General features: G+C 44.1%; 1 protein-coding gene across 2 annotated transcripts in view; it reads left to right on the top strand.

The window, feature by feature from the left end:
* Nucleotides 1-23,171, top strand: part of STX5 (syntaxin 5) — a 208,855-nt gene that overhangs the window by 24,881 nt on the left and 160,803 nt on the right. The window contains exons 2-4 of one of the 2 annotated variants that reach the window (XM_069645162.1): nt 7,004-7,068; nt 14,375-14,591; nt 14,700-14,770. In XM_069645162.1, the coding sequence (XP_069501263.1) occupies nt 14,394-14,591; nt 14,700-14,770 (269 nt within the window). In that variant the 5' untranslated portion in view covers nt 7,004-7,068; nt 14,375-14,393. The remainder of the gene's footprint in view (nt 1-7,003; nt 7,069-14,374; nt 14,592-14,699; nt 14,771-23,171) is intronic. The other variant, XM_069645161.1, reaches the window with a different exon arrangement.

Raw genomic sequence — 23,171 nt, 5'->3', positions numbered from 1 at the left:
TCTTGTTCATTGAAGCTTCTCACCCTCAAAACTGTTTTGCTAATAGCATTGACATCTGCTAGAAGGGTTAGCGAGTTGCAAGCCTTATCGTGTAAACCTCCACATACAATCTTTTACAAGGACAAAGTTGTTCTTCAGGTGAAGCCTAACTTCCTCCCGAAGGTAGTCTCGGAGTTTCACATCACTCAGAAGATTATATTACCTTCTTTCTACCCTCCTCCTCATCCGGGGAAGGAGGAAGAGAGACTGCACAGGCTGGACCCTAAGCGAGCCTTGAGCTTCTATATCAGCAGATTGGCTAAGATCAGACAAGCAGACCAACTCTTTGTAGGTTATGCAGGACATAAGTTGGGCCTTCCAATAACAAAACAAACCATCTCCAGATGGATTATTTTAGCCATTCTGGAATGCTACAAATTGGCAGGAAAGGAGCCTCCTCAAAATCTAAGGGCTCATTCTACCAGGGGTATCGCAACATCCTCAGCCCTTCAAAGAGGGGTGCCAATTCGAGATATATGTGCGGCTGCCACATGGTCGTCCGCACATACATTTACCAAATTCTATAGCCTGGATTCCTCCTCTAGTCAAGAAACTAGATTCGGCAAGGCTGTGTTACACTCTGTCCATTCTGGAAGGGTAACATAACTTTTATTACTCCCGCCTCCAGTCACAATACCACTGCTATGGGAGTCTATCTAAGATAAGGAATACGTCGGAGGACACAATCCCTTCGAAGAACTAGTTACTCTTACCTTGTAACGTTCTTTCGATGGGATGTTCCTCCGACGTATTCCTTATCGACCCTCCCATCCATCCCCGCAGTATGACTTCCTGTGGGTTTGCAGCCTATGCTCCTTCAAGGTGATTAGTCTAATCCAAAAACATTACTGGGGACTACAAAACGGAACTGAGCAACGGACGCTGCGCGCGGCCTTTATAGGCAGGATGACGTCGACGTCGGCACGGAGGCCGTCGAGGGTCATCGACTCGGCGATCATCGACGCGCAGCGCCCTCTGGCGAAAAAATTTTCCGAGGCCAGCAAAGCTGAAGGATTTATATCTAAGATAAGGAATACGTCGGAGGAACATCCCATCGAAAGAACGTTACAAGGTAAGAGTAACTAGTTCTTTTCTGTGTTGCCTGAAGTAAGAGCTGTACCGTAGCACACACCTTCTTTAACTCAATAGTGGGCCATTTTATCTGGACTGCACAGATCCTGCCCCTGCTTGTCGTTTTGTTCATTACTTTGCATTTCTCTACTTGCCCTTCTTTGATTTGTTTGTGTATATGTATTTGATGTCGAGGTCTCTTTAGTCATGGCTCGTCAAAGTGACGCGACCCACCTGTATGAAAAATCACGAATGCCTTGGTTAGACGGTTTCAGCTTTCAGGCATTTTCTCGAGACGCGTCCTCTTTTATCGAAAGCTATGTCAGTAAAATCACGTTTTTGGGCAGATAATGGGTTAATTGCAGCTAAAAGGCTGCTACCCGGCTCGCCCGTTTCACAGATGTTACATTGTAATAGGATGCGATTTTTTTTTTTTTTTTTTTTTTTTTTTTGTGAAGTGGCTTTTTTAATGTGCAATTTTCAAAACACTTGTTCACTGGGAAGAACGTGATTTTTTTAAATTTTTATACGCAAGAATTTTCATGTTATTTTGTTTTGTCAAGAAAACCTATAGAGTAGTGGTAACATTTTATTGCGGTTATTTGTCTTACATTGCAATATTAAATATATGAATTGGGAAAACGTGTGCTTGCCTATGGAAGTCAAAGCTATTGGATTTGCCTGTGCTTGGTCTGCAGGGTGTCTTCGGTAACAGAGGCAGGCACATTCTTGGTGAGAAATGTTCAATCCTGCAGAAAACCTAAATGTGGTGTTATGCCTCTCTGTTATTGTTGAAAACAAAGCACAAGAACCCGAGAGACCCACACACACACATTCAATTCAAAACCAAGTCTGACACTGAATTTGCGATTAAAACCGTTCACGCAATTGCAGTGGTGCATGAGATATTTTACTTGTAAATATTTAAAATATTCGCCTGAAGAAGTTGCAGTAAGGAAAAGAAGATTTTGAGAAATAGAAATCAATATTGCCACTTTTGAATATTTATTGAAGCAAATCTAATGCTTTCGCTCAGAAATGGCAATCATTACCGAACGGAAAAAGGGAGCTTTCCGGTCTTTTTTTATGCAACCCATCTGTATATAACTTTGTTGTAACTTGTCGAAGACATGAGTAGGGGGTATAAGTGTTTCTAAGAGTAGGACTTCTGGCATTACTCTGTTGAGGTAGAGGTACTTTTGTGGTACCCTAGTATGAACAGCAGCAAATGGTTTGTTAATTTGAGGGGGAAAAAATATGAGCTGTGGTGGGTGGAATCCAAGATCATGTTTTTTGGTGGTGGATTGGGTATAGGGGGTCAGGGGTTAACAGCCGGACCCTTCTTTTTGTTTTTTAAAATATAAATGTATGAGTTTTACAAACAAATGTGGCACATAATGCAGCATTGTCAAAATACAACATAACATAAGTAATAAGGGGGGGGATAATTAACCCAGCAGAAGTTGTCAAGAAGTAACACAAACATATACACACTTGCCAAACATATCATTGAAAGGATTCCTTTTCCTTCCTTGACGGACGTAAACGATAAAGCAGGTTGGACAACCCACAGGGAGAAAAAGACAGACTCAACACAAACCGAAGCAGAGGATACGGCATGGGAAGGGAAGTAGGGCTGAGCCAAACACAGACTGTAAGGTAACCAACACGTGGAATTAGGCGTATAATCCTTTGAAGGTGTCCCATATCAATTGATATTCTTCAATTTGCTCTCTTTTTGCATATGACACCATTTCTCTGGCTGACAATTGTAGCATACATTTGGATCCAATTTTCAAGCTGAGGTTTCTCACTACTCTTACACTTCTTTAGAATCTGCTACTTAGCCAGTAGTAAGGCTTTATATATCCAGAGTTTGATTACAGTGGAAAACTTCAATCACTCAGAAATAGCCCCATTATACAGACCATTAGAGTATGCAGTAAGGTAAATTGAACCACCAATTCCATTTGGGAAAGGACCTTATCCAATATTGACAGACTTTTCCACAACACCAGAACATGTGACTATTCGCTTGCATCCTTCACAGTGACAAGTATAGACCATGGATGATTCTCTGCTGAGCGCTGCGTAACTCTAGGTCCAATTTAAACTTTTTCATACTTTTGCATATAAGTAACCAATCTGAATCAGAAATTGCCACTCAACTTGGATTCCCAGGTTTTCCATTCCGATTGATCAATAGGCGGTACAGCAACATCAGAGAGTTGCCCATAAATTCCAGACACTGAGAGAGAACATATTTTGCCATGGTGTATAAATCAGGAGGACTAAGCAAAACAAAACTGGTGATGGTTGGATGGTTTAGAATTAATTTTAACCACTGGCATTGCTCTGGGCAAGCCTCCAGACCATCGTTCTTCGGCTGTCAAGCCATTACAAAAAGGTAAAGACCATATGCAAATCGGGCTTGGTCCCAACCCAAAAGGGGCAGTCCAGCCCAAACTGCTTTTTATAAACCAGGAGGATCATGAATTTTGGCATTCATAGGAGAAAGGCGGGATGTGATTCTTCCCCGCAGTTTTTATTGAACCTTGATATTTCCACGGCACACACTTTGTATTTAAACTCTAGAAGGCTCAAGTCTACCAATGCATTGCCTTCAAGGATATGTTTGTTTCCAAATACGTGCATGCTACCATGGGTGCCACTGTAGCATTGTATTATTGAGCGTGATAGCTGGGTTCTTCCAAATGCATGATTCTGGAGAATACCAGTATTTTGACTCAGAAGTTTGTTTTCCGTATTTCGACTCTGCAATCACATGGCACACTTTAGGAGGTGTCTTATCTAAATGGAGACAACTGCTCATTGTGGGGAGGCAGTCTAATGGCACCGGCTGAACGGAGTCCTTTTCTATATGCTCCCACACGGGGGGGACTTTTGGTGACGGCTTTGCAAGGAGAAGGCAGCATGCTACTTTTTTACATCTGGGTAACAGAATCCCCCCTTCGTTGGAGGATATGCATTATCGTATTTGCAGGATCCATGTCCAATGTTCCCTGCAAGCTGTGCACATGTGCGCTTGCCCAGTTTCTCCCAGGGTGCCGCTCAGAAGATTTTTAGCAGTGCACACAGACCATTCCCACCTTCTCAGGAACTAAAAAAGCACAAGCCACAGCAGTTTTATGTTGGTTGTAATATGAATAACATTAAAGCACCAGAATTTCTATAGCCAATGTTGCCCTAGCAAAAGCATCACCCACGCTATGGAACCCAACTGTTGCCTCAAATATCAGATACTGAATGTATGTAAGCTGGCTACTTGATTGTGTAACCTCATACCATGATTCCTATTCTTTGTACATATGCCACGCAGGTGCTTAGAAGGGATACTTTTGCAAGTTAACGCATTATAAAACTACCCTATCAGTGGAGAGCAACATTACAATATCATCTACTTGGTGTACAAGCGATTATGGGTACGGAATATGCCTGGCACTAATCATACATAGCATTACGGCAATTAATATTCAAACAGCTACATTGCTTTTCACGCAACCTGTATGCTTTACACGTTTTCCGAGTTCCATTGGACATAGACCATAACAAATGTTAGGGTAATTCTCATCTTTACAAAAAGGGTTCACTGAGCACTTGTATAATCCTGCCAAACAATATTAGGGGATCTTGCAAACCATCTGGTCTGCACTGCAAAATAATTGCGAGTATGCATGCTCATGACATTTTCTCAAACTGCCCATAATCTCATGGTGAGGTTTAAAATATGTTTTGCTTGCAAAATACTGTGGGCATGAAAATATGGTCGTAACTGAAAAGACTTTTTATAAAGCTCTTTTTACTGAAACCCACTGAATATAAAAAAAAAGCAAAACAGCATTTTAAAGGTCTCACGAGAAAAAGACCTTTACCACGCTGGTTTGCAGATCAAAAGAAAATCGGTCTTTCTATGTTTAGGGATCAATACAATTCTGTTTTCTGTTTTCTGTGTTCAGTGTCTCTAGCATCGGATGCATCTTGTTTTAACTAATAGCAGTGATGTGCAGAAGAGAGTCCCCTAGTTACAAGAGAAGGTACTCAATATTTTGTACCTTTTTGAGAATTGCTTCTATTAGCTTAAAAATCCTGTTTTTGTGATCTTCTTCAAAGGGGCACCATAAAAACCTTAGTGAAGCTCTCACTGGCTTTTGTCTAGGGTGGTGCGAGGAAGGGTAGGGGAAAAAAACTACCGGCTGTATCATGTGTCCAGTAATTTTACTTCGAAAGTAAAGGTTACACGCAGGTATTTGATCAGGTTTTACTCCTTACTTGAAATAAAATGATCTTTTAGGGAGTAAAAAAGTAATTAGCTTTGCCAAAAGGGATACTTTACACTCTTTAAAAGAAGTTCTTTACCCTTGGAATTTCTCTTGAGATCAAGCCGTACTGTTAATGGAGCTCCCTCCTACCCCACATATCTTCTGGACACTAATTCGAAAATATCACTGGAACTTCATGGGTAGAAGCAGGGAGTAGGCTTCGATTTGTTCATTGTTTCCTATTTCTTTTGTTGGCCTTATTTGTCTCCCTGTTTCTCGAGAGTGAGGTTGAGTGGTATGTTTACCTCCCATCTTTAAGGCTGGTTTTGCGTAAGTGTTGTCACTGCTCTGTTCACAGGAAAATGATGTTGATGGGAAGCATTGGCACAGGAATTGTGATTAACATACTCTGTGGTGTAGTTATTCTGATGCAATTATGACCCTGACACACCTTTTGAGAGGTATGTCCTCCTGGCCCGTCTATTGCTTAAAGTGGCACATTAACTCTAATGTATTGGAATGTTTTCTGGAACACTCCATTTAGCTGCCATTGCTTCATCTTGAAAATAGTGTATCATGTCTGCATTTTTTGATAGCCAAGCAACATTTGTTTTTTGTAATACACAAGTGTTTTTTTTTCACCAATGTCATAGAACACGTTCTGCATTGTCTCTGAGCAGTGTCAACAAATGAATAGCCACAACTAAAAGTATTGCCTATAATGAGCATACAATATTTCATTTTCATGTAAACACGTATTTTTCTGCGCATGGGAATGTATTTGCTAGTTACTGTGGCAGATCTTGAAGTCTTGGACTGGTTGATAAGCTCTCTTTTTAATGACACACAAAACATTTTTAGCCTATATCTTTGGAAACTTTTCTGTAAGATTAACTATTTACACTGAGTTGTAAAGAATTGCAGAGGTTGGGGTGGGGTGAAATTCCCCTCCAAATTCAGAGATGATAGCTCACTATCTACTCTGGCTCACAAAATAGCTTACCTTGTTAGTCAGTTGCGCACATGGAAAATAAGGTGCACACGAAAGCTAACCACCTCAGCACTTAGAGAGAAATAATTAGAGGGAACATTGTTCATGTCCCAATAAGAAATCATGAAACACGTTCCTAATCTCCTTAAGTACAGTCTGTGAGAGAGGTAGCATGTTGGACAGGTATATTATTTTAGGAAAGGAGAGTCATTTTGATTGGTAAAATCTTACCTGATATTGTTAGGTTAATTTTAGACCACATTTTAAATTCAGAAGACGTTGGCTTAAGTGTAATATGGATATTAAGTTCCAGCATATGCACAGTGTCTCTCGATACATATACCCCTAGATGTGTGAATCCATCTTTTGCCCAATGAAATTGACTACCAGGGACGCAACCTCTGCATCACGTTTGAGTTATGGGAAAGATTTCGGTCTTGGACTTATTCATCTTAAAGTTTGATATTTTACCAAAACTGAAGACAAATATCCATTACATTTTTGTAGGAATCTTCTGGCTTTGTAAGGAACAGAAGTAAGTCATCTGCATACAGTAAGCCGTTGGACATATATTTGTCACACGTGATACCCTGAACATTTTCATGTTTTTTAATTGCTGCAGGGCTCGATAAAGATGTTAAAAAGAAGAGACGATAAAGGACATCCTTGACGGGTTCCTTGTTGAAGGTAAAAAAAAACCCAGCAGATTTAGACCCTTTAACCAGAATCTGTGCCTTTGCTCTAATATATTAGGCATGGAAGAACTTCATAAAGACGGGGCCAAAGCGCACGCTCTCCAATATGAATTTTAAATACATCCAATTGACTCGTTAAAAGCTTTCTCAGCATCCACACTCGCAGCCATCACTTGTTCCAGCCAATTTGTATTCAGGTGAATGACGTCTATCACTTCCCTCATATTATTATGACTAAATCGACCTTGCATGTATCCAGTCTGATTGCAGTGATTAATTTGGGGCAATATTGCTCAATCTCGTGGCATACATTTTTGCTAAACTCTTGACATCTACATTAAGCCAGGGAATTGGTCTATAATTTGCACACTCTCCATGATACCTGGTTAATGAATTAGTCTAATTGGGACCAATTGCATAGATTCTGGTAGAGTTCCCTTCTTTATAATTGCTTAATGGACATTCAACAAAATAGGACTTGGAATTCTACAGCACATTTAATAGCTTACTTTCGGGAACCCGTCAGGACCTGGGCTTTTATTCATTGTCGTATTCGCCATTGCATTCAGCAACTCTTCTTTAGTAGGCATTGCATCTAGCATATCAACATCAGTATCTTGCATAGCTGGTAATTCAAGCCCCTCTATATGTTCTAATGTGTCGGCTTCAGTGCCTGAATCCTCAGCCTTATACAAAACCTCATAGACCTTTCTAAAAGCATCCATAATGCCTGCATTTTTAGTCAAGACCACATTTATCATCTTTGATAATGGACATAATGCCCTTGCTTTCTTCAATGCTTTTAAGTCTACTTTCTAGTAAAGAGCCTACCCTCTCCCCAAATTACCAATAAAATTGTCTAACATGAAACAAGGGCCTCTCTACTTTCTCGGTCAACCAAAAGATCCAGTTTCGGTGTGGTGCAAAGTACACCTTCGCTTTGTTTATCTGAATGCTCATCATAATTCATCTTTTCCGCCTCTTTCAGTGCGCAAGTTAATTGGTCTTCCTCACACACTCGGTCGACTCTTTTGAGATACGATGAGAGACTAATCATGTTCCCTTTCATAGTGGCCTTTGGTTCTTCCCAAAGAACAAAAACCTCATGCACTGAGCCTTAATTTTAATTTTTATCTTTTGTAAGTTCTTCCCTTATGGTTTCCATGAAAGCTGTATCAGAGGGCAAGAACGTATTAAGTCTCCAACCTGTATCCATTTTCGCACCTGCCAACAAACATTCCAATGACATACTAATATCTGCATTATTCGAAACAACTGTATCTCTTACCAAGCAATCCATCACATTAGGCAACAACCTTTTGACCATTCTAACAAACGAGAACGAACAAATCACAACACTTTGTGCACACATTGTACAATGGAAGCCTTTCAGCTGAGGGTCCTCTGTATTTTGCATCCCTCAAATAATTGGGGAGAGACCGCCATCTGTTTTATGGTGAACTTGAAGTCGTTGTTGGCATGTGTGTCATTTCAGGGAGTGGGGTGTTCAGTGGTGGGGAGCCAGAGGATAGAACTAAAGCGAGTGGCATTGCATCATAAGCTTGAGGCCTTTGGAGCATTGTCTGTGGGGGTGAGTGCAAGCAGATGAATTTGCCATGCTGGTGATAGCTGAGTTTCATACTAGACTCGGAGGTTTCAGCAGGCACAGGAAAGCAATCGGGGGCAGGGCGGCCTCTTCCAACTCGGCAGATACTCGCACATACCTCACACTACCATGATTCCCCACTCAGCACCAAAATCACTAGAATGCAGCTATCCCCCACGATTATTTTTGCCTCCCTGCAAACATAATTATACACCACCTTGCACATCGCAACAACCTTTAGAATGCAGCTATCCCCCACAATAAATTCGGACTACCTGCACACTTAATCTCACAAACTAGCACCACCTCCACTTATATGCAGCTACCCCCACGAAAAATCGGCTTTGTTGCACACATACTACCTGTCTCGCATACCCTGCACGCATACCGCACGAAAAAGATTTGGCCTGGCTGCCCACATGCAGAGTGCACACACGCATTGTTGACTGCTCGGACGATACTCCAATTATTGACTCCGGTCCCTGAGGGCGCCCAGCCTACAACAGCGTGTTGAGACCGTACCTGTGGTGAGGCAGTATTCAAATGCCCATTAATATAACAAACATGTTTATGCTTTTAATGATTGTGCTTGCCTGCCTCTTTTTTAGACTTGCATTTGATTACATTCGATGGATGATGCTGTAGAACTAAAAGCTGAAGCAGTATCAGATTATTTGGTAGACTGTTCACTTTATACCACCTGTTGTAGCCCTGTGTGCTATTTTCTGGCTTTTTTGGGCTTGTGATTTATTTTTCTCTAAGCCAAGCCTGACTGAGGGTGTGGATCTGTGTTTTGTGCTCTTCCTTATGACTTCTTAGGCTGGGGTTCTCCGAAGGTACCCCATAATCTCCCAGAGAGATAGAGAGCACCCTTGCTATGTTAGCCATGTGACCAGGTTGGCGGCAACCATTTTTCCCTACTATAAAATGGTCCCACTGGTTGGCCTCCATTTTATCCAACTGTGTCCTTTCAGACCCCCTCCTCGAGTCCTTATAATGGAGGTTGTAGTTGTTTTCCTCATATGTGAGGTCACATCACTATCCCATGCTTGTGTGGATGGGGAGGTATGGAGGTGGCTATCTGGCCAATAGATGTGCATGTCCTGGACTGGGCGTTGTAGGCTGCTTGGAATCGGCTCCGATTGTCATATGCCTGTCTTGGACACTGGGGATTGAGAGGCCTTTCCAGAATGCCTGGGTATGCTCCTGGGATGGTCTGCCATTGGCTTACCACTTCTCCTCTCTGTTTGAATTATGCTTGGTGTGTAATTGGTTGCAGTTTTCACTTACTGATTTCCGGGGTATAAAAGCAGACCGCACTGTACACTTGCCTTGTCTACAGATCTATCTTCAAACCTGCACTGCGTAAGACCTGCTGCTTAAGGACAAGCTTAAGCTCTATCTCTCCAAAGAAGACCAGAATGAACCCTGTGTGGCACCCCTTTCCCCCCCGATAGGTGAGGGCAACTGGATCACAGCTCCTGCTCAATAGCCTTGTCTCCCTGAAGCTCTTGATCGTGCATCTATTGCCAGACCCGTAATTTGATTGCCCCTTTGCTGCCAGGATTGTGAAGACACTTTAAGCCTAACCAACCTGAGAATCTTCCCCATATGACCCCATGCAAGCACTCTATTTTAGCCTCTCTTTGCATGTTAAGCTCTTGAGACATTGCTGCCTCTATTCCTGTCGCTACCAAACTCACTACCCCTGGTCTAGCCTCTGTGGTTGGCTCTCCTCTCCAGTGTGCTTTCTTCAAAATTTCTTCGATATCAACTCTTCGTTTAGGTCTCACCTATCCGACCCTACTCTGCAGAAGGTGGATCCTGCACCCAAAGACTTGGGAACCCTGCATCCCCAGCAACCGCCGACTGCAGCAGTCTCCTGCCCTGACAATCTCCAAATCTTTAATAATTCTCCTTCCCAGGAGCCTGGGGGTCCCATATGCATTGATGTGTCATCGCTGAAGTCTGCGGTGGTTGATGAAGAACCGCATCCTATAGAACTGTTACCCGGTCTCTTTTGTTCTTTTGTCAACTTGCTTACCTGAACTGAAAGTAACTGAGAGGTGAAGTCAGGGCACTAGAATAAATGGATCACTAAACTGATCAGTTAGATTGTGTGTTGGATCATGCTGCCAGTGAGGGGGTTCTACAGCGACGGCACCCTTCCATCTCAAAATTGGGTTGAACAGAAACTGGGTGGAACCCTGGTCACACTGCAGCTAGGCGAGTGGTTCTGTTTGCTTATACGTCTATCCTTTCACAAGACCTCAAGTTAGTCAGAAGAGTTGGTTACAGGGTGGATTTAATGGTAAGAAATCGGCCCACGCATTGTTTCGACCCTCTTGTGTCTTTTTCAAGGTGTGTGGGGAAGTTGTAGCACATCGTTGTGGGGGATTCTGCTCGAAACGGAGGTGTCCCCTGAAAGTATTTAACCCACCTGCTTCTGCGGTTTCCTTTTCAGGAAGGACTTTGACTCAAAAGAATTCTTCTTTAAAAAAGTGATACTTAGTTGCTACATTTTGACTCCTCTGTTTTACAAAGTTTGAGTTACATGTTAGTGTATAGTTTTTTCTCTTTCCCTTTCGTAATATAAAAATTATGGGTATGTTTAACCCTGCTGCTTGTATATACAAGCAGATGTGGTGGCCAATATTCCCACAAACACCCAGGTGTTCTATGAGTGACCAGCTGAGGCTGAGGGTAGTTTTGGGGTGGAGGGGGGAGAGAAAATAACACAAACTAATCTTTGGTCAGTGAAGAGTGTTAGGACTGATTTTCTATACTGTGTCCTGGGGGACAGATGCATAGAAGGCGATCCTTTATTGTGGCTGGGACAATTCTAGGAGCTGTAGCCAAACCAGTTTAAGGTAGCAGTGACAAAAGGTCTAGGCTAAGTCTCAAAAGGTGGCGAGCTTGCAAAGTGTCCACAATGAGTACACACAATGGGAGTCACAAATTACACTTAGACAGTATATATAAAAATACAGTTATTTATTGATGGCCAAACAACACTGTGAAAAATTACTGCTATCAGGTAGAAAGAAGTATCACACAACACTAAAAATAGAATACATATATACAGCCACGAGAGTAGGGCATAATGCAGATCAACCCCTGTAAAGGCAAGTACAGATTAGTTTATGCACTACAGGTGCACAAAGAATTAGCCCTAGCTTCAAAAGCCCTTCCCTTAGTTGTCTGGGGCCTTATGACCAAAGGTTCCGGAAAAGTTCTGAAACAATTTGTAAAGCTGGAAAAAATGAAGGTAGGGTCTCTGGCGTCCAGTGAACGATTCCAAGGGTTAGAGGACAATTTATTCAAAAGTGTCTCCAACATTCAGAAGCAATGGCAAAGACAAAGTATTGTAAACGTTTTAGAAAAAGTTAGCAAACCGTTAAAGGGAGTTTAGGGGCAGGTAAGAACCATTGTAACTTACTCCCGTACTCCGATTCTTCACAGGACTTGACAGGTCAATGGAAGAGGGTCTGCGGTCGCTTTTCCCGCCGTCGGCCTCAGTTTTTGATTCGCAGTGGTTGCAGGTTCGAGCAGATCTCTGGTCAGTGCCTTTAGCTGGTGCAAGGATTCTCAGTAGCAGAATGCAGAAAAACATGATGCAGGACCGTCGGGACTGGACTCGACTGAGGTAATCTGTTTCGGACGGTGGTCACCGCAGCACGTCGACGCAAAGGGACTTGCTTGTCGCAGTGGGACCTTCCGGCCGATCTCTGGTGCCCTTGATGCTAGGACTCCGAAATTTCACTGAGATAAGGTTTGTAGGACAAGCTGAGGAGCCCCCAAGTTCTAGGCCTCAATACAGAACGGCAACGTCTGCAGCACGGTAGACCAAACTCAGAGCTGGTCAGCCACGGGGCAATCCCGGGCACTTCCGAAGGCTCTTCTTCACAGTGTACCGAGCAGATGTCAGGAATAGATGTTCCCTCCACTCGCTCCACTCCACAGGTCGCAGCTCCGTCGCAGGACTGCTGAAGATCAATATCAAGCAGGGGCTCTTTCAGAACAGCAGTAGAAGTTGGTTGCCAGGCCTCCTTCCGACAGTTCTCCGGTCTCCTCACGGGTCTCACAGCTGGACAGGAGTCCTCTTCTTATCCCAACAGCCAGATAAAAGCAGAAATAACCACTAGCAGAACTTGTCCCAAACGCACCCCAGCAGTGGTCCAATCAGAACCACTGGCGGGAACACTTATGCATAACACTCAGACACACTGAAACCAGTTAGTGGATTGGGACCAAACCGTCCCAGCCCACATCCTGCCAGCAAACATACATAGCCCTCCAGTAGCCCGCCAGCAGCTTCTGCTTTCTGGGCACTGGAAGCCCATATAAGGAATTTCCTGGCCTCAAAGGCCAGGGAGAAGGCTAAAAGACAGATGACCAAAGGACAAGCGAAAAACCATGCGGCATGGCCATGTTTGGTCACTAGACACAGTTAGTAGCTCAATGCAGTAAGGCTAAAATGAAAAGCACCAAAAAAAGGTAAAAAGTCACTGCTGCCACCAGCTTATCCATTTAGCACAACTAGAGTAACCAAAAATCCTCTTGAGTGTTAGTCTAAGGCAAAAACAAAGGTATACCCCATTGTACTGCATTGTAAGAGTGCAATGATAAAAAGTTACCACAAGTGATAACAAAGTAACTAGACTAAGGGAAACCATGTTTCCCAGTACTGACAGCCTGAAGGACGTATCCGTTTCCCCATAACAGATGAGCAAAAGAGAGTGTAGTGAAGCTTAAGGCTTCACTGCACTTTAAAAAGGTACAGGCAGGATCAAAAATAAAAGCAACACATTTGGGGGTCCATAAAAATGGAAGGAAAGGTGCAGTAAAGAAAAATCTTTCTAAAGTCCCCCTGTTTTAATCTATACATTTTTGTTAAATCTGTGTGAGAGGCCATTGGATTCAGACCTAGATTCTCCTACCACCCCCAATTTTCAGTGAACCCTTTGCCCCGTTCTGCGCGTATACCCCCCTTTGAAGCTCTGTTGTCTTTCTACATGCAAGACATTTTATCCTCTTCTGTACGGTCCAGTTCCTTTCATTTGTAACTTTTTTTTTTTGTGTTTTGAGGTTTCATCTTTTTTTGTCGCAAATGAGTTCCCTGCCACGAGTACCACTGGCTAGCAGTCGGCACTGTGCTGGATAGGGCCTGTAGGTTAACCTGACAAAACTGCTCCCGAGCCCAAAATATTGGTAAATCTTAGTTGTACAATCTAAAGTGACCGTTGCACTGATCACTACTGAGAACAGTCTCCTTTTGTATACAATCTACTCTGCCCTCATGACTGCATGCACTCTCCCCTTCGTCTTGGGCTGTGGCAGAATCCAGCATGAAACGTGGCGAGCGTTTACTTGCTCTTTAAATAGCTGCACCCATATCCTCCTTCCTTCCTATCCATGGAGTTCTGAGTATCAGTTATTGGACCTGAGTGTCTGCTATAACTATGCCGGCTCTTTTATGCCAAAATACTATCTGATGTGATTCATCCTACACATGTTTGAGACTGTACTTGGCAGACTGTGTTCACATGCTGTGTGTTGACCTTGAGCATGTTCACATTTCATTGAGCTCCCCACACCTACCCTCCAATAAGCTACCTTTTAGTCTCGACATTTGAGACTCCATAATGATCTTCCTTTAAGATCTCTCTAAACTCATACTTTTCCATTTCAGCCAGCGGTTATGAGCCTCGATGAATACAAGAAGACGCCACGGTTCTAGGAACACTGACCAGGGAGTCTACCTTGGGACTTCTCAAACCCAGATTCTGCCTGAACAGACACACATTGCTCCTCCCACAGTAACCACCCAACTCCACACGGACACCATGTCCTGTCGGGATCGGACTCAGGAGTTCCTATCGGCCTGCAAGTCCCTGCGCAGCAGACAGGTGAGCAATGAGTGTTGAATTCTGATGGGGGTGTTGGGGATACTTTTCTTTAAAATACATTGTCTTGACCCCTTGCAAAGATATTCAGAGATTTCACTTCCTTTTAAGAATGGGGTCCAGACGAGCCGGCCTGTTCTCAATGCTGTGCGGCAAAGGAGTGACTTCACCTTGATGGCTAAGTGAGTAAATCTTGGAGGCGGAAGAGGGGGTGTTGTTCATGAAAAGGATCTTGTTATCTCGTGCTGCCCATCTTTGACATGTTTTGTTTGTCTGGAGTTCATACATAGTTTCATCCTGCTGTTTTCTGTCTAGTTTGGCCCACTGAGTCATTGTACACAAAGTTCCTGAATTCCTTTCAAGAGGTGTAAAAGCTAAGTGACACTGATGGCCCTTGCACGTGTGGACAGAGTTTTGATATGTAGGTTCTTGGAGCTTAGTGCCCTTGTCTGCTTTCTCACAGCCCTTCAGTCCTTGAAGCTCACGGTATGCCCTTGAAGTGTTTGTGTTGATTTTTGCAGCATCATCCTAGTTGAAAAGTGTGACCTCCCGCAAGCTGATGCTAGGATCTGCTTTCATGAAGTTGTTAATAGTGCCCTTTCTAGCTTTTTTTTCCTGGCACTCAAATGGAAAAGCCTAGATGAGCTCTGTGCTGATTAAAGCTCTCTGTGTGTGCGCTGCTTAGTCTAAGACGATGCAGTTCAGAGGATCAACATAGTATTTGCATGTTAAGGGCAATGCAAGAGTGCAGCCACCATTTGAAAGTAGATGCTAAAGACCCCTATATTGCTGTATTTGATCAGTGCCATTAAAGAAGAGTCCAGGTCGCTGAGCTCTGGTTACTCATGCCCTGGGCCTGAAAATAGAGACCACGTGTTGGCAAAACTACATTTCCCCACCTAAATTCAGAGGCAGACTGTTGATGTGGCTGTTGTAAGCATGTGGGAGGCATTTATTTCCCCTAATAAGTTTAGCTGAATGAAATACTGGTAGTATAGGGCAGGATAGGTTACATAACAATCCACTGATGAATTGCTTCAGTTGCCATTACCATTATACGAGAGGCTTTGTTTTAGAAGAATTTCCTCCACTGGATGAAACAAAGGATGTAAAAAAAAGGGAATAAAATACAGTTCATTCTCGGCTTCCTTTGTTGTAATGAAAAGACTTTTGGCTTCTTCAAGCAACATGTTGTTGAGCAATCAGCAACGATCGTACATGCATACATGGCAGGAATACAAAACCTTTTTTCCAACTTGGTGTGCAGACCGTGCAAACTAGTGTGACTGCAGGTTGTCCCGATTCAAAGGAGAAAACTTTATTTGAGGAGTTGCAAAACCCCCTTTTGAAGAGGGGCTACTTGTGTACATATTTTCATATGGGGCGTATCGGCGTGGATCATTTTGGGCTCCATCAAACTAATTGGATGTACAAGATGCTGAGGTGCCTGCTAGTTGCAAAGGCCTTCCTTTTGTTGGAAATGCTTTCCTGAATGCTGACACTTAGTGGTTGCTTACTAGTTTTTAGAAAATATTTTTTTTTGTGTCTGTGAAATCCACACCTTGCCTACGACCTTTTTAATTTTAAAGTCTGTTTTCTGTTAACAAGAGGCTTTATTTAACGTTGTATATAGGTCAAGTCCTTTCCCAAATCAGGCTGACCTAATGCCGCTTGTAACCTAGACCAATGGTTTCAAAACCTAGACTTGCTCTCCATCGATTAGAAGTCTGAGGGTGTAAAGAAAGCACATCTTGTGATATTGTGGCAGAAGTACATTAAGCAAGCCGTACAGCAAAATGCAGGAAAGAATACACAACTCCTAGACAGTGTAAAGTGAAGTTTATTCAAATCTAGATATTTACAAAATGAAAAACCCAACAGTTCTATAAAGGAACCAACCCAATTTGGGTATAAATTAACCAGTGCTGTATGTCTTGAAACTCTTAAAGAACATACCAATACCCCTCTCCACAGAGGTATAGCTTGAAAAACCTATGCATATGATGTTCATTGTATTAGACCAGCAGCACAATGAGCCTGTATGTATGGACCAGAACCCACGCAAACCTAAGACTAGCTGAGGAGGTAGTGATTTCTGCACTGTGGCTGCATAAAATGATTCTGTGGCCGGATTTTGGTATGCCCACAATCACTCTTCTGGGTTACGATTTAAGTGCGACAACTGCATGTGCCTTCTGTCGGAGAAACCAGGCCTATGCATCAATTCAGGGTAGTGACAAATTAGAGACGGCTTTGTTTATTCTGTAAGACAAAGGGCCTCATTACGAGTCGGGCAGTAACCCTGCCGGTGCTTCTGGCGGGTTGCTGCTGGACTCGTAACATTTTACTTGCGCCTGACTTCCTGGTGCCACTGGGACATTACAAGTCCAGCGGCGCGGTAAGTCAGAAGCTGGTAAAATGTTAGTCCCCATTCCCATAGACTAGGACTCTATGGGAGTGGGGACTCGGAAGCGCCGGCTCCGTTTCTAATGATGCCAGCGTTTCCATGAAGAGTCTGCCTACCGTGGCCACTGCGCCCGGCAGGGTCAGACCTGTCGGGGGCAGCGGCCCCAGCAGGCAAACTCATAGTTTGCCCATCTAGAAACGAGGGTGCCAGTGAGCTTACCGGCACCCTTGTTTCTGGACCGGCAAACTTGTAATGAGGCCCAAAATGTTGATGCCTTTTCACCCAACAGGCAGTGACAACAGCAACTGGACGTGCCCTCCAGACCTCTCATCTTTGTAAGTCACTACACTATTCAAGCAACTAATTCGAAGCTAAGGCTCAGAATATTCCAAAAGTATATTCTAGGTATTCCGAGCAAAAGGAAACTTCTCACCCCAAAGAGATACATTGCACACTTTCATGGCACAAGTCCATCGTTAATGAAAATATCCAGGTGATGAATCTTCACCTGACAGGGTCCTTCTTTGTGCTTCCCGCCAAGGAGCTTTGCTCCCCTTTCTTGTCGAGACAACTCCCCTTACTTCTTCAACCGATATTTTGTGCAAGCTAGTCATAAGTCACATTGTCCTACAAAACCCAGATAACAAAACAGTGGCAGGCAGCAGTTTTGTGAATATGTTCTGCGCATGTAATTAGAGTGCGTCAAGGAGACAACCAATATCGCCAAGAGCAAAACGTTGAATATCAAAGAAGAAAGCCTGCTGCAGGAGAACCTTTGTTAAGCCAACGAAAGGAAAATATTCTAAAAGCATATAAGCTGCAGCGAAGGGATACAAAATAAGAGATAACATTGCCTCTACACTTTTCATTGCTGAATTACTGACATATTCATAACTCTGTGGACTTGAATGCTAGCTGATAAAAGGAATATTAAGGATTTTTCTGACGCTTTTGAAGGCAAGATAACCAACAGTCTCTGAGAGCCAATGAGAGGAGATCCTGTTTGCATTTAAGAAAAAGCATTGTTGCACCAAAGAGCCTTGAGCATGCTTCTTTGATGTGCTTGTCTTCTTCTGGATACTCAAGTTGCGCAGCCTAGCGGTACAGGTGGCGCCATTCCTTTTCCGGAATTAGATGGGCAAAGCACCCTGTGTTGCAACCCAGGTTACTTCCTGTAACCCTTTGACGTAAGCTGCAAAAGTGGAGCTGGTGGGGATGCACAATTCTTCCAGGTCTACTAACATGATCCTCTACATAGCAGGCAACCTAAATTCAGCTCTCGATAATAGGCACTGCAAGCCAACGTTATCTGGGTTCATGCGGTACACATGAAGGTAATTAAAGAGGACATGGACTGCATGCATGTGGGCTTTTTCCTTGGAGAGTCTTGGTGTACAGATGTGGTGTTATCCTGGGAAGGAAATCGGCACTGTATTCCCATATCACCACACTGGTAAACCAAAACATTATCAGATGATCTTGCTGAACGTGCCTCTGTTAATGTGTATTTGGCAGTTAATGTGGATTTGGCAGGTGAGGTGGAGTGTGCATCGTAACACATTTTTAACTGTTGCCCTTTCTCACTTTAGTTAAAAGAAGAAAAAAAAGGTGCAAAGAACCCAAAATGAAAAATTAAAATATGTGGCTTCAATAGGATGAAGGAAGGTAGAGGTTACGAGTAGGTTTGGAAGCAGCCATTTATCGATTGCTTCCCCTCTACTTTTTGGGTTGTAAATGGCCTGTAGACATGAAGGCTGCACTCTGAACTTTTGCTTTCCCCCATGGGGCTCTGCCTGTTTCTTGGCTAACCTTCTGACAGCTGTAGCTTGGGGTGGAAGAGGGAGGCATTGTGGCTTTGGGAGGACTGTACTGGTATAGGTGTTCTGTGGTAAAGCAGAGACTGGGAAGAACTGCAAAAAAAGTTGAGACGAGGTGTACGAGAGAGGTAAGCAGGAAATGGGTTAGGGCTTGGAGCTCCTGGCACCCTGGTTGACCATGCGCTTCTTGTGAACGGGGAAGGCAGCCAGTATTCCTGTCCATGTCCGTTCCACTCTCTCCTCCCCCCTATACAGGGCTGGTGAAAGCACTAGACAAACTAGACTGCTGCCTGGGACATCAAATGACATGTTCCCCTCTGCTGGCATGTCTTAAGATGGATTGCCAAAATCTACCCTGTTGGAGTATTTTGGGAGGCCATCCTGTTAAAGTGAACGGGGAGACACTGACGAGCTAATTTTTGTGAGGTGTATAACGTTAATGGAAGGTGTAAAAGCTTTTGCGCCTTCCATCAATGCCACGCCCCATTTTTGTCGATTTGCGACTTGCATTTCCATCGCCTCCCTTCTTTTCCGCCATACAACTACCCCAGCATTTACGCTAGCATGCATTTTTATGTCGTCGTAAATACTGGGGATCTCTATGGAGCCCGTCAGCTTTGTGCCATCATAAAGCAGGCAGACTCTATAGGGATCCATTGTACATGCTGGCTATTATGTCCTCATCGCAGACAGCGTTTCATTGTGACTGTAAACGCTGCCTGCCATGGTATGAGCATGGTAGGCAGCATTTAATCATTTGCACTGTGGAGCGTGTGAGGAGCTCATGGTGGCAACAAGTAAGACAGACACAAGTGATCATAGTTCAAAGGTGTTTATTGAACAATATGTAGAAGAAAAGAGGGTGAGGCGCGCACTCAAGTACGCAGCTTTGTATACCTGCTGCAGTTCAGTTGCTCTTCTCCTCCAAGCGCTTTCATGTTTCTAACAATCTTCAGGGAGGCAATCTTTTCAGGTGTTACTGATTAGTCTCAATTTTGGTCTCAGGGAATTCTGGTAGCTGTAGTCAACTCTGGTAAAAAGGAACCAACTCCCCTCCAATAGCACCATTTTTTTCCCATGGTGGGGGGAGGGGGGAAAACCACAATGTGGCTCTCCTAGGTAGGGCATGGTGACCCTGGTGCCGCTGCCTCTGGAGCCTGGGACTTTTGAACCAATATGTAGAAAAAATAGAGGGTGAGGCACGCACTCTAGTTCCCAGCTTTGTATACCTGCTGCACCTTCCCCCACCATGGGAAACAATTGTGCTATTGGAGGGGAGTTCGGTGCTGTGGGCGGAGGTGGTTTGGTGAGCACGGTAAGTTGCATGGCGATGATTTTTTCTTTGAGGGAATTGACCTTTGCAGTTAGGGCGTCTTGGATTTTTTTGTTTTGTTGGGTGGGTGGGGGGAGAGACTTTAGTTCCCGGAGAATGGTGAACAGTTCCTGAGAGTTGGATGAGGCATTACTAATTCTAGAGTTGTAGCTGTTGGCTTTGGCCGTGTGGAGTTTCTTTTTATAGTTTTTGGCAAGGGAGGAGAAAAGGGCTTTGGAAGCAGGGGAGGGTTCTTTTTATCCAAGCTACCTCGGCAGGGCGCTTATTGGCACGGATATCAAGGAGTTCAGGAGTGAGACGGGTCTTTTGTTTTATGAGGGTTTGGCTTTTCTGAGTTTGAGAGGGGCGAGCGTGTTGACTTCTTGTGCGACGGATAGCATGTAGAGGTCAACCAGTGCTGCTGGGTCTGTTACTGAAGGTGGTGGGTGCACCAGGGTGACAAGGTTGGTTGGGTTGAGACTTTTGGTTCACCAGGCCATGCTTTCAGGTTTGGCATGGTGAGCTGGTCTGGGGCGTTCTGAATGGGGGATTTCGAATGCTATGATGTGGTGGTCCAGCCATGGGAAAAGGGAGGTGACAGGGTGAGGATGTGTCAGTTGAGGCCCCTTAACCAATCTAGGGAGGGTGCAGCCATGGTCATGGGTGGGTACGAGAAGGCGTTGTGCAAAGCAGGCATGGTTAAGTGCCGTAGCTACGCTGGTGGCCAGGGAATCCGCTGGTTCGTTGAGACATATTGCAAACCATAGTACTCGCAGGTTTGTTTCCCATTCCACTCTGCAGTGGAAGCAGTGCTTCATCTTGTTGACCCCTGATTTTAATGTACAGTATCTCAGGGTTTGGCTGGAAAGGGAATAGCCTTAACCATGGTGGGATGAAATCTTCATAAACGCATTATCTGGACCAGGCTGCTCGTCTCAGTCAGGTCAGAGCCTAGCCAACCTCCTGGACCTAGAACAATAGACAGCTGAAGCATATGCCTCTAAGGCAGGTTAGAGGGCTCATACAGTTACGGCAATAGGGATCCCAGTATTTGTGTAAAGAAAACTCTTGAAAACTCTTGAAAATGGGCGGGGAGAGCTGTGATTACAGCAATTGAACATGATCAAGTGGATTGTGGTCATTTATAATAACTTTTCAAGCAATGCTGCACAGGGTTGCCTCTGAAGTACTGACCCCACAATTGATTTGTTGTAGCATTTACCTATAAACTCAGTATATCTATTCATGCAATTTTAAAACCATTGCATGTATAGACATCTTTTGAGAACAGTGGGCACTTTGGTTTTGCAATACTTTAAATATCCTGTTGAAGTCAAATGTTTAAGCTTTATCCAGCATTTATTGAAAAATGTGCCGGTTCCAGAAAGGACTAGTTCTGGCTTTGGATCAGGGAGATTCCACAGATGCATTGAGTTCCCTTGAATGAGGAGAGAGCGAACATTGCTTAGCCAGTAGTGCACTTGTGCTCCAAAGGACCGGTTGTGTGCTAGCTGAGCTGCTCTACCCTGTGGTCTATGGACCGCCCCATGTCCTATCCCATCACCTAGGACAGCTTCTGATTGACTAGCAGGCAGGATGGGCAGAATCTACCTTTGGGACTTTATTCTCTGGGCAATGTCTAGAGCCCCACGGCTCCATTCAGTGAGTATGCAATTTTGTACTTGCACGTCTACCAAAAGCTTTGTTTACTGCCCCATTCCGCACCCACTTCACCCTATCAACTCCACATAAGGAAGATCCACAGAGAAGGCTTGCCGTGAGTGAAAGCAGGCGCACACGTTTCTGTGCAGTGCAGCACTTGAACCTGCTCCTTTTTGGGTGAGGGATGTGTACATGAGCTGCTGTAGAGAGAGGGACATGTAAAAGCAGGTTGCTTGGCATGTGGGAAACTTGCAGGCTGCATGGGATCCAGCATCAATTCTATACCTCTTCCTTGCAAAGAAAACGTACACTGGCCCTGTCCATCATGGGCCTGTTTTGCCTGTCGGCAGGTTTTCATGGGCCCTGGCCGTCTGCACACGTTCCCATTTTAGAGGGAAGCGTGAAAAGGCCTGTCCTTAAGTTGCATCTTCTCCATGAAAGTGTGTATGTATGTGTGCCTGCTGTGTGCATGTATGTGAGTGATGGCGTGTTTGTGAATGTGTATGTGTCAGAGAGTGAAGTATGTACGTTTCTTATTTGTGGGTGTTATCCTTTTGAATGTGTCTGTGACTGAATGTGCGGGTGAAACTGTGCTGGGTAACATGAGAGAGAATGAATGCTGCTGTTTGCGTGAATATGCATGGGTTATGTATGCAAGTGCATTTTCTTTTTTATTCATACAAGTGATTGTGTGTGCATGCGAGGGGCTGTTTGGGTGCGTGGCTGCTTGTGTGATGAATGCGTGTGTACATGCGACTCTGGGAGGGGCAAGGACAGATGTCAGGGCTGATGGAATGCCCATTTCACAGCAGGGAGCTGAAACACTACATGCCCGCTGAAAATCTATTCATTGCTCTTTGACAGCAGGGTACTAAGAACGTTGCCGGAGACTGGCTGAGGAAGGTGATGGCAAATGCAGCCTTTAATATCCGCACTGTGCATGTTTAATGTCCCGAATTAAAGAAGTATGCTTATGTGTCATAAGACGGCCAACATGGGGCCGCATCTTTGGGAGGGCCCGAGACCCGGAGTACATTTCAACTGAAAAGGTTGAAAGGTCTGGACGATGCCTCTGGAGGGGATATGTAGTGCACCCAGACAGCCGGGGCATATTTTCTTACTGCGGCATGGCATTTCAGACACACTGACAATATCAACGTGTTCATTGTTCTCACATGGGTGAAGGAGGAGCTTTGCATTTGTATAGCCAGCAAAGACCTGTTGTCCTATTATGACATGACATTTTATACTGGCTTTAAAGGCAAAGCCAACATGATTGTTCCTAATGGAGGGTGCATTTCTGATTGTTCTTACGCATTGAGTTGTGGGGGGCATTTGTGTAGCCAGCAAATACTTGTTTTCTCAATAGGGCATACCATTATATG

The sequence above is a fragment of the Ambystoma mexicanum genome, chromosome 2p (assembly GCF_040938575.1).
Source record: "Ambystoma mexicanum isolate Mex_15411 chromosome 2p, UKY_AmexF1_1, whole genome shotgun sequence".
NCBI lineage: Eukaryota > Metazoa > Chordata > Amphibia > Caudata > Ambystomatidae > Ambystoma > Ambystoma mexicanum.
The sequence above is the reverse complement of the archived record's forward strand: the minus strand, read 5'-3'. Positions and strand labels throughout refer to the sequence as shown.